The 15,647-nt window shown below is 36.2% G+C and overlaps 1 protein-coding gene across 1 annotated transcript in view; it reads right to left on the bottom strand.

Moving 5' to 3' along the window:
• Positions 1 to 4,611: 4,611 nt before the first annotated feature.
• Positions 4,612 to 15,647, bottom strand: part of LOC121421859 — a 28,004-nt gene continuing 16,968 nt past the window's right edge. Inside the window, exon 3 of the mRNA XM_041616662.1 lies at positions 4,612 to 6,909. Within this exon, the coding sequence (XP_041472596.1) occupies positions 5,361 to 6,845 (1,485 nt within the window). The 5' untranslated portion in view covers positions 6,846 to 6,909 and the 3' untranslated portion in view covers positions 4,612 to 5,360. The remainder of the gene's footprint in view (positions 6,910 to 15,647) is intronic.

Below are 15,647 nucleotides of genomic sequence, written 5' to 3'. Positions count from 1 at the left end.
ATAACTTTCTTATTTTACATTCTATTTTGATGAAATTTTCAGCATTATTCTTGTTTGATTTATCTCTTTTGATGCAACATATTCAAATCATTTTTTATGGGCTGGACTTGCCCTTTAATGTTTTTTTTTTCACACAATGTCATGTCACATGATAATTGAAGACAAAATGTCTTTAATTTGAGAGTGTTGTCATGACAGTGGCAACGTCGTTTTGACCGCATACTTAATGATGATAACTGTCTTCTTTTTCTCGTTTGCTATGTTGACAGATTTTCAATCTGATGGCCAATGCCCCCAAAGCTGTTTAGCCATATTACATAGATTTTCCATTATACGTCCATTATACTTTAATACTCTGCAGCTGTCTGAATGATTGCGACCATGGACCTACTATAGTATCACCGACTAGGTCCATGTTGTGACAAAGCTCTCAGCAATGTTTTTGTACAACGTCAATGGGAAACAAGGTGCTAAAAGCCATGGCGTAATTTCCTTCAGCAAGAAACTGATCCACTATGTGCTGCACTCGACCCAGGTGAGGTAAATGGGTACCGGTACGAAGTAATTCCTTAAGAAGCTGTGTGCGCTATGAACGCCTAGCTTAGCCGGGTAATATAGGAGCGCCTTGAGCACCTAACAAGGTGGAAATGTGCGCAATATAAATATCCTATATTATTAAAACGTTTGCAGAGGCGAAATACTCTTTTGTCGATGCCATAGGTCGATGCACGTCATGCCGGGTTATTATTCACCGACAATTAATTTTTCAATACAATTATGAAGCAACAATAACTGATAAATAAAAAACCTTTGCCAATGAATTGACCTGTAAGATAAGATTGCATCAAACCCGAAGGCAAGAGAAGCAGAACGACAGTGACAAATTGCAACTAAAAACATTGTTCATGTGATTGTCTTTTTTAAAAGCAAATTTGTTATTGCACATTCCCGGTAAAAAAAAACAACATCGTACTTTGAGCAATATTCAGAAATTAACGGTTTATCACCAGGGAGTATTTCAACAATTCATCATTACCCACCGCTGATAATGACACACGATTAGTTTTTACTATTATATAACTGCTCATCAACATTCACGTTATGAAATATACTATTGTATAGATACAATCACAGAGATATACGATCTTACGTCCCATAACGATGACATAATTATAATATACAACGTGAGTTGGGGTGACAAGACGCGTGATAAGTTTACTTAATTATAGCTATTTTTTTAATTTATTTATACATGGAATACATATCTTGTGTGTTAATTATCATCATCTGACTTGGAAAATTAAACACAATAGAGAACAATATCGAATGAAAGCTGGTGATTTCCCTAAGCTAACTTAAAGGGATGGTCCGGGCTGAAAATATTTATATCTTAATACATAAACATGATAAAGTAGAATTCACTGAGCAAAATGCCGAAAGTTATTGAAGTTTAAATTTTAGCAATATTTTTTTTTTAATAGTCGTCATGAATATTCATTAGGTGGCCGGCTGATGATGTCACATCTCCACTTTCCGTTTTCTTGTGTTATTACATAAAATCATATTTTTTTTTCATTATTTCATACTTGTGTGAATAATATGTCTCCCTTATAATGAAATAAGTAAATATCTTAATCACTAAATCATTTGTCAATCCAATTTTTCTAGTTCTTGGAGGAAAAAAATTGAAACCTAATTTCATATAATAAAATACAAAAGAACAAGTGGAGATGTGGCATCATCAGCCCACCTATATGAATATTCATGACGACTGTTTTCACAAATCATTGCTAAATTTTAAAATTCAATAACTTTGTTATTTGTTATCCGATTTCGATGAAATTTTCGGCATTTTGCTCAGTGAATTTATCTTTTTAAATTATTTTTATTTATTTATTAAGCTATACATACTTTCAGCCCGGACCATCTCTTTAAAGCATCAATACAGGCACGTTATTTAAATAGGCTGGCAATCAGTGGCGTAAGGATAAAAAAAATTGAGGGGTGAGATATGGCGCATCAGGCAAAAGTTATATAAAAAAAAATTCGAGCGAGTAAAAACTGTAAAATCTTTATTTAAGAAATCTAATTTTGTGATAGAATTTGACATAATTTTCAGAAAATAAAATCGTATTTCACCCTTCTCTCTTTCCTTTTCTATTTTTTCTTGGTCGTGATTTTTTTGTTGAGGCGCCCAAGCCCCCCCTCACCCACTGTACACCGCTGCTCGCAGTAATATATGGAATAGAAAGAGTTTTAGAACATTTCGGGATTCCCTCTAACAGTTAATAAGAACGTAAGACTAAATTATCTGTATTAAATACATCATAAACATGATAAAAACAAAATCAAATAAGATGTATAAACTATATATAACCCGTTTTGTATACGAACCTATATGTATAAGTTCTTCTCTAAGAGTTTGAACAAAATATATATTTTTTAATTTTGAACAGTAAGATATTAAATTTCTAAGCAATAAATTATCTGTATTAAATGCATCATAAACATGATAAAAACAAAATCAAATAAGATGTATAAACCTTATACAACCTGTTTTGTATACGAACTTACATGTATATGTATTTGTTCTTCTTTAAGAGTTTGAACAAAATATATATATTTTTTTATTTTGAACAGTATAATATTAAATTTCTAAGCAATAAATTATCTGTATTAAATACATCATAAACATGATAAAAACAAAATCAAATAAGATGTATTAACCTTATACAACCTGTTTTGTATACGAACTTACATGTATATGTATTTGTTCTTCTTTAAGAGTTTGAACAATTTTTTTTTTGAACAGTATAATATTAAATTTCTAAGCATTAAATATTATAAATTGCACATTGCATGATCTGTTAGACATGGTTATAACTTGGGTTACACTTCATAATTCCGAAGGTTCGTAATTCCTTCTTTATTCCGAAGGTTCATAATTCCGAAACGCGTAAATTGCCTATACCTCGATGTTCGTTAATCCGAAAACGTAAAAGGGTTCGTTAATCCGAACATTTGTGGCGTTATTCCGAAGATTTGTCATTCCCAAGGTTCATTAATCCGAAAACGAAATAAGGTTCGTTAATCATTTCGTTTTGGACTCACGAACCTTCGGAATTAGGAACCTCATTTCGTTTTCGGATTAACGAACCTTCGAAACTCACTTCGTTTGCGGGCTAACGAACTTTCAGAATTATGAACCTTCGGAATAATGAACCTTCGGAATATCCGAGCCTTCGGAATAACGAAGCTTCGGAATTACGAATGTATGCGATAACTTGTAACGCTGAGAGGCAGCTCGAGCTAAAGCCGGGGTAATAATAATAATAACAACGCGCCTCGGAATAGAATATTTCTAGATAGATGGCGCTATATAAATGCCTATTATCATTATTATTATTATTATTGTATCCCTGACATGCCTGAGGGAAAGAATACCCTGTCACCACACTTTGGAACATAGTACAACATCACTGTGTTTCACAGAAAGCTCATATAGCCATTCCATTAATTATGAATCGGAATACGGTTTCACACTGTGGAACACGTTGTGTCATCACTGTGAATTTATCCACACATATTGACTTAAATCACATATATGCAGAGTGAGAAAGTATCCCATGGTATGTTTATGTGAACACAGTGTGAAATTGTGTATATTCAGAAACACCGTATATTTATTGTGAAACACAAATCGTATATTTTGAAAATCCTATGAAAAGGTACAATCATAATACAAATTATTGTCAATCGCAATTAACATTATACTGTCTAATTACTAGATGACGACAGGGTTTTTTAACATGGCATAATCAAACATCAAACAATACAAGTAGTCCATGGCAGCACCTTGACACAAGTTTTCGTGTGTACAAATTTGACACATAATACCTACCTACATTGATTGTTACTTTAGTAATGGTTCGTAAATTATAAATATTACCAATTATGCAGGATATAATAATACAATTTCTTTCCGAGTATTCGTTCCAAAATATATATTTGAAATATCTATGAGAAAACTGCACTTCCCATTTGGAGTTTTCCTAAAAATGTGTAAATTTTTATGAAGGTCTCATTAAAAAAAGCGAAATGGAACATTACACTGTGCCGACAAAATAGTGTCGATCTTCTTCACAGCGTGTATTTTGTGGAAGTATATTAACCATGTTAACACTCTGTGTCGAACAAGGGACACACAGAGGCAATTTTCTTTACAGCATGTACACTGTGGAAATATATGAACTATGCTGAATGAATGAATTGTTTGGGGTGTTTTAAAGATAAAAATGATATGACCTGCATTTTTTTTACGAATTTCCTGTGAAATACAATCATACTAATATGAATAGATTTTTCAACACATACTTTTATCTATTTACAATGATTATAAAAAATCAAGTGTAGCACGATAACAACACATTTTTTTTTTCAAATCTGAATTTAATTTAGGGGTTAATCCAAGAATGATATGTTTTGAAAGTCTTAATTCATAATGATAAATAAAAGACATATTGTGTAAAAGAAACAATGTAAGCTCTGTTATAAATGTGGGTCAAATTTAAACTAAATAGAATTAGTTGGATAACTTACTTCATTTTTTTCTGTGTGGTATAAAAACTCATCCCCGATTAAAATGGAGAACATGTCTGTTTACAATCTTCGCGTGGGTCATTGTCGCCTTAGATTGTTTGTTATGAAAAAAATATATATTCAATTCAATTTCAATTTATATATCAGGGTGTCGAAAAATATGGTAATAAGATGTAAAATTTTCAGCAAGAATTAATCAATGAAACATATATAATGGTGAATCCACGTTTGATACATCGGATTAAAAAAAACTTTTTCAATTCTGAACTCTAATCTCTCATTATTTATGCATGCGATACAATTTCTATAATGACATCGGTCAATATAATGTTCTATTCCCTCACACATCCCAACCTGAATCTTCGTATTACATTGCAACCTCGAAGTATAGTCACTATTAGACCACAGTGCATATCGTGACAATGCTTTTCAATAAAACATCTTCATGTCACGTACTCTCGTGTCACGTACATGGGAAAGGGTCCTCATCTGGGGCCGAGTGGGGAATATCGGAAACATCATCTTCTTTGAATACACAGAGTTGTAAACAACGGTAATTGGTAGGTGCGAAATCCAGTCAGAAAATGATTCAAATCGAATGGATCGGTGGATATCAACGCAAAAGTACACAAAAGACGATATCTTCGACCTAGTGACAGAATCATGACCGGCATGACATCTCGACGGAAATGTACAAGTGTATCACAAATTTCTTGGTCGCGTCGATACAGAAAACGGGCTTTACCTCGATTCAAAACTCATTAGCCGCTAATTGGCTTGACCTTTCGATAAAGATTCTTATTGGCCGAATTGAATTCTTCAATATCTTCTACTAGCCTTCGCATCTCTTTCCGTCGTAACTCGGCCTGGGTAGCAGCTTTGACAAGGACACGACCGACTTCATGGTCATACGTCTTCTCTTCTCTCTCTGGCATACGGGGTGTGGCAGGACGAAACATAATGAAAGGTGCGTTGATCGTCACCAAACTATCCATCTGCCTCTCGTTCTCGCTTTCCGACTTGGAGTTGATCTGGACGACGGGTATCGTATCATCGCTCCCTTGTGACGACCCAGTCGTCGAAGAGATCGAACGGTTCTGTTGATATTCGACATCGGCATCGATGCCACTCGCCACCGCCATGATGTTGGCCATGTCCTTGATAGATGGCTCTGACTGTGAATGACTCAGACGTATCTGGGACAGTGTCACACCAATCTCGGACCAATCGTTAGAGTCGACCGTATCTTGGCATTGAGAACTGGATGCAGAAGAGGTGCTGCCCCTGTTGACAGACACACCACTGTCACTGCTTTGGGAGTAGTGACATCCCAAATCTGATTTCTCGGACACGAGCGTATGAGGAGTACAGACAGGAGCTTTGTACCCAGAGGCGTCCGGGTTGAAGTAGTCTCCATGAGGTACATCGACGTTGATTGATCGTTTGACAGGAACTATTTCTTGACTTACCCTGCGACTTTTATCTTGAGAACTTGAACGGGTCGGTTTGTATTTGACAGCTGACTTTGCTTTGGTCGCAGCACCCCGATAATCTGTTTTGTCGGAGCTATATCGACCAAAAGCCTGTTTGATAGTTCTCGTTTGAGCAGAATCGTTCTCACTACACGTTGATCTTGATCGCAGTCGACCAAGAGGTTGCGAGTGTGAGCATGACACATTATACGACCTCAGATGCATGCAATGTTCATCTGACGAGGCTTTTGTAACGCGGTTAGATAACGGTGTCGGCTTTTTAGAGCGAGCAAAGCGTTTAAGCGTGGGTGGTTGAGGGCCTTTGTCTATATCTGGCGAAATTTTATCAATTGACGTAAGTGAGTTGTGCCTCTTAGAGTAATATTCAGTACGCTTTGTCCCTTTCCTCGTATTAGCATCATCCAATAGACCTACTCCTTGGACTGGATGTATGGCGGGTACTGGCCTATTGGCCTTAGAGTACATAGATAGTCTACCAGCTCGAGGCACGGTTGACAGGTCAGCATTGGTGACGAATACTGGTAGATTAAGAGAGAGATGACGGGTAAGACTGGGACGAGTCACTGGATGTGTCCTATGACGACCATGATCACCACCCCGACCAACAGAGGGCGTACTAGACTGCCCGTCTCTGTTAAGTTGTTCTTTCATATCTTTGATCTTACTTAGATACTTGACGTTATGATCGCCCTGTGTTCGTACGTCATCGTACCATTTCTGTTTCTTGTCCGGGTTGTTGCTTGACGATTTCATGGTTGTAATATCGGTGGCGCCTTGACTTCAGTTATCAGCCATGAAACTCAGTAAAAAAGCATGTCTGTAAAATAAAAAATGAATAATAAAAACAGTAGTTATAAAAGAAAGCAGGCCTTTCATTAGAACATATTATGTTATGATAAAGATGTTCGTAAGATGATGACGGCTTTACGCACGACCGGTGTAATGGCTTTAAGAAGATTTTCCGGTCTTCACATAATCGAAATATCTATATTTCCTAATGACAAATATGAATATTAACTTTGCACTGAGAATCTTATTAAAATAAAAAGAAATGGATGCCAACTTAGCACATTAGTAGAAAAAAATGTTTAAGAATCTGATTTGGCACTTAAGAACAGGTCACAAAGCACGTGTAAAGTTGTGTATAGGTTACGAACGATTTTATGATAAACTACTATTGACTTAATGAAGTTCCGGTTGAAAATATTATTGATATTGGTCATGCATGGTTGAGCATGCACTAAAGTCATTGTTTTATACTAAAATCACTTCATTGCCAAATTGTTTTTCCCATAACAGTGAATAATATTCTACTTTATTTCTGGAGATAGCTTCCTCAACTGTGACATGGCTGCATCCTCTTTATTTTCTTAAAAAATAATCAAAAGATAGATGTACATTTGGCCGAAAAAACGTATTCCGAAAGTTATTATTTTTTTAAAGTAAATCTTTTTTTTTAAGTAAAGCAAACAATTAACATTGATGTAATGTTAATCTATGCCTGGTCTGGTATGTTGATTTGTATGTTGCGTAAACTTTGATTTGATAATGATTGTATTTACTTTTGTAGAATTTTATTTGTCATTCTTCGTATTCTTGCCGATATTCATATTCATCCTGTTCATATAAACCATTCGGCTTACATTAAAAATAATGTTTTTCTGTTTCAGTCGTTTTTATTTTTTATTTTTCCAAAATGATTTGTTTAATAGTTTGTTGCTTCATTATTTCTGACACTTTGCATAAACTCTTGAAGATGGGCAAGCGTCGAAATCTTCGTCAAGACTGTAATTTGTGCACTCTGCGTATTCCACATTCTCCTCACGTTCGTGTATTAAATTATCACGGTCTGAATGGCGATCGGTTAAAGCCCCCTCCCCTCCCACGTCTCTATACAAACTATAATATATCATAGTGATATATCCATATATCAAACAGATTTATTTTGACATGTTATTGCTAAAACCTGTCAGTGTTATCTCAAAATGAATGAAGAAAATAAGGCCTCAATCTACCGAAGAAACTCTAAACTCGAGCTGACGACATACACAGAACCTAGTTCTCTACCTGTAAATGAAATGGATAAATATTTATGAATGCGAGAGTGAGAGAACGGATGGGAAGGATTATGAATGGAAAGGTAAAACAGAGTGAAATGAGAAAGAGATTGGGAGAGGGAGGGAAGAAGAGAAAGAGAGAGAGGGGGGGGGGGGGGAGGGGATGGAAGAAAAGCTCGAGGGTGATCAGGGGACTGTTTCATGGAAGTTGTCAGCACAAACAAGTTGTCTTTCTCCGATAGTTACCGTAGTAACAGTCAGAAGCCAGTGCTTCTCAGCCAATCAAAAGCAGGGGTTTCACTAAAATAGTCAGCACTGACAATTTAGTCAGTGCTGACTACTTTCATGTAACACCCACCTGGTAGCGTTTCATGAAATGACTTGTCGGATGTTTTATCTGACACTCCGGTACTATCCGACAGTTGACATAGGAACTGTGCTGCTCAGCCAATCAAAATCAAAGAAAGGTGTCAGATCTGACAACTTGTCAGACATAAATGTTGATGAAACGCTCCCCCGTGGCCCGTCTTACAAAGACTTGCGACTGATCCGATCAATCGCAACTATGGAAAGCCAGCAACGTCAACATCTAATATGCTTCTTTGTTCACTTTTTTTTCTAGATATGCTGTTTATTCATACTTTTATTGCTTTCTTAAGAATTTAGGACGCTTTTCTTTGTTCGACGTTGCGCAAATTTCATGTAAAAAAACCCCAATGACCCTGATGAATTTCCATGCATTCGAGATTGATCGGATCAATTGTAACTCTTTGTAAGACTGGACCATGAAAGGGGAGACGAAAAGAAAGTAAATGGGGGGGGGGGGGCAGTGGGATCCAAACAATTACATAAATAAATAAATGATTGAAGTTAATTTTCTTAAAAACAATGAACGCAAAAGAAGTGGTCGTGGATGTGTGAAATCTGGGTAAGGAAATGCCCCTGTCAAAACACTTCTGTCATTATTTTGGTTTCTGGTTTGTGTAATTATCCACCTTTATTATTCAGCGGGCGGCAGTTTTCCATTCGTCCTTAACGCGATCCGTGTTGTCGACTAATAACTTCATGTCAAATTGGCCAAGGACAGGCATGTCCTGCATTCATTTAATTTGAGGAAAAAAAGGAAAAACAATTAAGATAATCATCCGGATGGCTTCCCCTGCCATGGTTGCCATGGTTACTTGATATGTAGGGATGGTGAATTGGTAGTAATGATGTTATATTGGTAATGAAAGACGCATTATTCTGAAGATGACCTTATCTTCAAGTTTAAGATGAGCTGTAGGGACGCCGATAGGTATTCTATTTTTATTATTATCATTTCACTTCATTTTATTTTTTTTTCTTCATGTCATTTCATTGATGGGGGCTTATTTTCTTACTGAAATCACAGACTAAGACGAAATTAAAGGGGAATGAAACCTTTGGAATAAGTAGGCTTGCGTCGAAACAGAAAAATCAAAGAAACAGATCAACGAAAGTTTGAGAAAAATCGGACAAACAATGAGAAAGTTATGAGCATTTGAATATTGCAATCACTAAATGCTATGGAGACCCTCCCATTGGCAATGCGACAAGGATGTGTGATGTCACATGTGAACAACTTTCCCTTTGATGGACTATAAAATGCCCCCAATATGTCTTTTTTTGCTTTTTTTGATGGTGATACAAACTCTTTATCCATGATGTATTCTTTGAACATCTGTATCACATGCCCTCATATAGAAAGAACACAATGATCTACTGATAGATGTGATAAAAGAGGCAATTTAAGTGAAATATATACTAGAGTAATGGGGAAAGTTTTGTTCACATGTGACATCATTTTTGTCGCATTATTCAAATGCTCATAACCTTCTCATTATTTGTCCGATTTTTCTCAAACCTTCGTTGATCTGTTTCTTTGATTTTCCTGTTTTCACACAAGCTATCTTGGTCTAAAGGTTTCATTCTCCTTTAAGATCAAAATCTTCCAGGAACATTTACAAATTCTGCTTTCATTTTTATTCAATCCTTTTGCCATCTCATTGCAAGAAGCATTTGGTGTTCCATAGAATGAGCAATCACTACATGGACTTCGATTTCGCTAAACAAACCAGTAAAATTGATCATTAAAATCGGTGAAAATGGTTGAAACTGAGACGCAAACATATCTAATGAGTAAGCTAACCTTGCAAAAGCGTTATTTAATGTTTTTCCTTTTGAGCTCTCCCATATAGTCTTCTTTCAACATGAGACCTATATGTTGATATGTGGAAAGCTCTATTATGCGTCATAAACATTTAACAACTCACACTTTGCTTAAATATACCGTTTGACTACCTAACTGTATTTGTTACGGAATATTTATAGATAAACTTGTCATTCTGACAGGCACATGCAGCTATTTCGAATTTCACAAACAGTTTCATACGTCAGTTGATCAGTCGAATAAATACATTAATGCTCCAGATATTTTTAGTTTGATATATATAGGCCCGTATTCTTAAGTCAGGTTTAACTAAGACCAAGGTCTAACTCTGTGCTAAAATTATGGGAGCCAAACATTCAAAAATTCTGTATCTGATGTATATTTCTTATGTTAACTATTTTGCTTTCATAATGAAGAAAAATACTTAAAATACTTCGTTTATCATTCCCAGACAATTATGAACAATTTGGGTATCATATGAGTCAATAAATTGGATTTGTGCCTCATTGGCCCTCCATAGTTTAATCACAACTTTAAACCCGAGTTCAGAATACGGGCAATAGAATCTAAAGTTACAAGCTGACATAATGAGATAAAGAATACCCATTATTAAATAACATAAAAAGTGTATTTTCATAAAGCTGCTCGTAAATATTACGTTGGACATAACTGTGGACCTAAAGTGTTTCCTTGGTGTACACCACAGTGCAAAACGATGCACAAACCACATTTACGATATGCCTCTGCTTTCAGACGGACTTGAGATTTCTCGTATCGTATTTGGTTTAAAAAAATTTCCGCGTCGGAATGTTCTTAAACTATAAAGTATAGTCGACCTGTCGTTGCCTCAAAATGGTTGTATGGTATCGTATGCCAAGCAGTCATATAAGATAAAACGACTAGTTGGTTGACTCTAGACTTAGTCTGACCAAATGATATTGCGTTGTTTCCAAAGACACACCGTCGGTCGGTTTGGATTCGGTTTTCCCGGGAACCGCAACGAAACCGACTTTAGTCTGACCAAATGTATTGCGTTATTTTCAAGGACATACGGTCGGTCGGTTTGGATTCGGATTTCGTCAATGTATCCCACTACCATAACGGCGAAGCTAACTCCAGACCGACCAAACATATTACGTTGTTTCAGTTGACCTACCATTCGTCGGTTTGGATTCGGCTTTCCCGGGAATGGCAGCGAAACCGACTAATCAGACAAAATATTACGTTGTTTCCAATGACGTTCATGTGACTGACATTACGTTTGATTGCAAGGGCATTACAACTCCGGAAGAAAGTCGTCAGTCTACTGCAAATATCGATATGAGAAACTGAAATCGTGGTTGAATTGGTATCCTCGAATGTAATTCTCCATGGCACGTTCACGATGTTCAGGGTATAATGTGATTCAACACGCTGAATGACAAATTCATGACAAATCCCAAGTGATGCAAATTAATAGGCCTATATTGTTCGATGGTTCATTCAAGTTCTATCGCTTATTGTAATTGTTCATCCGTAATGAATTATGTCTAAGAAGTATCGAATTAGAAGAAGAGTAACGCAATAAACCTTGCAAAGTTATCACCATCGGCATAAATGACACAGCGAATTTATTTAGAGTTATACGAATTCGTTTTTTTTTTCTCTGAAAATTGTCTTGATAACGGCATTTAGGCGGCTTCATTAATTTCCAAAGGTCTCTAAAGCTTCATACAACGTGACAGTGTAGTCACATGTTCACATCTCCAAGCGATACAAGTTTACGATCCCCTTTTGAATACAAAAATGTATATGAATTCATACAACCTTTTGATGGATGAGACTTAAATTCACGCGATTATTTTTTTTTTGAAAAATGTTTTTTATGCTATTCGTCATTTCTTTTCTTCATTCTCTTTATTATTCTAAATATTTTTTGTAGTCTAAATGGAGCGATGTAAGATGGAGTAATCCAATAGTTTATGAAATCGCAAACGTAGAAATAAAAACAAACAAACAAACATTGGAAGGGCTAGGAATGAACTCTTTTCGGTAACGGCATATATAAAGACTCTATAATTTATCATCGGAAATTTTTACGGAATATACAGATTTTTGACAAGACTAATGGATACTCTCCTCTTTGCCACTCTCCACCTAGGAGATGAATGAGATGAGATTCTGGTACGATGTGTTGGTCACTTTATATAGCCAAGCATTTGAGGGACTTTTCGATTTGCACGTCTACGATATATTAGATCCGACGTGCGCTCTCTAGCTCTTTCGCTTTGGCTTACCCGTTTCTATATCGAAACCCAGCAAACGTGTCTTTTGCAAACAATGCTAATTTTTCTTAATCTATTTTGGTTTTCTTTACTTTCTCTATTCTAACATTCATTTTCTATCCAGATTCATTTTTTAAGTGTATGAATTCGACTTTCTAGACCTTGTAGTACAAGTGGCAGTCTCGCCTGCATTTCATGATTCAATATAGCAGCAGTGCTGTCTTTAAAAAAGACCATAAAATAATTATTCACAAAAAACACCATTCAAATGACGATAAAATACTATGTTATTGACCGTAAATGACATTCGACCATAATCGGCGTGATCGGAAACTTGTGCAGTGATACTTGATTTCCCTTCTGTCCACATTTTATACTAGATCCATAAACTTTCAGTTATGATGGCAATTCAACAAATACCCCAAACACGACCAAAGTTCATTGACCTTGGTCATGTTACATGAAACTTATGCAGGATGTTCACGGATGTTTGATTACTCTTATATCTAGGTTTCATGAACTAGATACATGTACATATACTTTCAGAGTTACATGTATGACATTTCAAAAACTTAACCTAGGTTAAGATTCGTTTTGATTCCCCCAACACAATCTAAGTTCATTGACGCCAAATGACCTTTGGACTTGGCCATTTGACCTAAAACTCCGGCAGGATGTTTAGTAACACTTGGTTATTTTCACTGCTAAGTTTTATGAACTAAGTCTATATATTTTCGAAGTTATGGTGACCTTTCAAAAACTTGACCTTAGGTTTAGATTTTGATGTTGATTTCCCCAACATGGTCTTAGTTCAATGACCTCATACGACATTTGACCTTAATCATGTGACCTCAAACTCTGGCAGGATATTTGATAATACTTAATACACATATTGTTTAAGTTTCATGAGCCAGGTCCATATACTTCTCAAGTTATTATGACATTTCAAAAACTTAACATTTGGCATGTTGACAACGCCGCCGCTTTTACGACCGCGCTCCGTCGTAAAAGCGGCGCATAATAATAGTTTCGTCTGGCTATGCAAGCGACAAAAAACATGGTAAATTAAATCACGTCTAAACCGATGGCATTCATGGTAATAGGTAACCCATGGTGTCCAGCTATTATTCTCCATTCAACCCACATTTGTTTTACATGTATCTTCAAATCTTTCTTTTCCATTCCCTATAGCAGCCTTTTTCTCCAAACAATTATTCACATCTATGTTTTTGGTATTGCGCTTGTACATGTTACATTGGTGGCGTTTTAGTGCTGCCGCGGCGCCTATTGAAGTGATAAAGGAGACCCATAATAAATGCTCCCCTCCTGTTTTGACCCGACACTCACACGATAAAAGTTCGACGAGCACTAAGTGTACAACAAAATGTGTTGGAAGCTCCTTGGTACAACATGACAAGCCTCGTATTTCATGAAATTTCACTTTTATCGAAAACGAGAAATATACACAGGAAGTATCGCTTCAATATGAGCTCCTACATAACTTCGAGTGGTAAATTGGTAAGATAATCATGATAATGGTAGTCTAATGAGACTGAATGCATTCTAATGAAGGTAAAGGTTAATGATGACAGCACCATCTCAGTCGGAAATAGCTAGGTTCTTCGTGCAATCGGGTAGCATCGGCGTAAGATTTTACCAACTTTTTTTTATTATGTGTAGTTGATAAATGTTGATGTTTCTCATATTCGTCAAATTGTGTCGTATTGGGTTGAAAATGTGGACAATTATACTAAGTGTCTTAAAAAATATTGAAATTATCACTTTTGCTCAAGAACAGGAACGATAGCTCTTTGATTACAAAGCAAATTAGACGAACATACATATTGAATAGAAGAGGGGCGACGCCATAGCACTTCAGATATAGATGCCTCCGGAACCTAAAATCACGACATTCTTTACAATTGAACTGGGTTATTATTATTGCAAAGTAACGCGGTCCAGACGTCTTTTTTATAGACCTATTCTTCTTTCCTCCCTTTTCCCTTTTTTTCTTCCTTATCCCTTTTTTCACTACTCGAAAAAAAAACATAAAGGACGAACGCCCTCAGCCCCAACCCATTGCTGGCGCCGCCTCTGTGTTTCTACGTTGTTGTCTCATTAGTTTATGCCTTGAAGTTTGAACATCTTTAAAAGCAAGACTCTAACCTCGATCGAAGATCCGAGCGACTATAAAACCTTTTACTGAATATAACCTATAGAACACGAAATAATGAAGCATATTTCTTTAAAAAAAACATGATGTGCACATGAATGTGCATGGTTAGGTCAAGATATAAAGGTATAAGAAAACAAAAACACAACTGTCGTCAACAAGAAGCCATACACGTTTTATCATCTGACTTAAGGAGATGGGGAGAAAGGGAGAGAGTGTACGAGGAAGGAGGGGGGGGGGGGGGGGGGGGGTGAGTTGTAATACGCACATTTCAAAGGAGTAAAACGTGAATTAACATATGAACCATTTATATCCTATCCGTCGCCTGAATACATCGAAACCAACAACACAAAAATAAAAGAACATCTCAATCACATCTGTTTTAGAGAAATCATTCTAACAGCATGAATGTGTAGACTTTGTGCTTAACGTCGGAGACCAAGGGCGGATCCAGGAATTCCAAAGTGGGGTACATTTTCCGGAGGAAAAGTTTGAGAAGCCAAAAAAAAAACGTTTTCAACCAAAGATTACATTAAAAAGGTACATTTTGTTCACCAAAAAAATGCCAAGCCAAAAAAAAGGAGAACGGTCCTCATTTTCAAAAGAGGGGCACGCTTGTCTTTTAACAGCATTTTTACATTACAAATTTTAATTGTGCCTCTCAAGGGGGGGCGGGGGATTAGCCGGCTGTGCCCCCATGGATCCGCCAGTGTCGGAGATTTTTTTTCTAAAAGGTAACATTTAAATTGGCTAGTTATCAGATTGATTTTACAATTCGATTTAACTTCTGCATGATAAATGATTTGTGTGTTAAATATTACCATTAAATTTGGGTTTTAATGGATGGAAAGGCAGGATTCGTATATATGA

Source organism: Lytechinus variegatus, chromosome 1, assembly GCF_018143015.1.
Source record: "Lytechinus variegatus isolate NC3 chromosome 1, Lvar_3.0, whole genome shotgun sequence".
NCBI classification, from domain to species: Eukaryota; Metazoa; Echinodermata; class Echinoidea; order Temnopleuroida; family Toxopneustidae; genus Lytechinus; species Lytechinus variegatus.
This window is presented reverse-complemented; position numbering and strand designations above follow the sequence as displayed.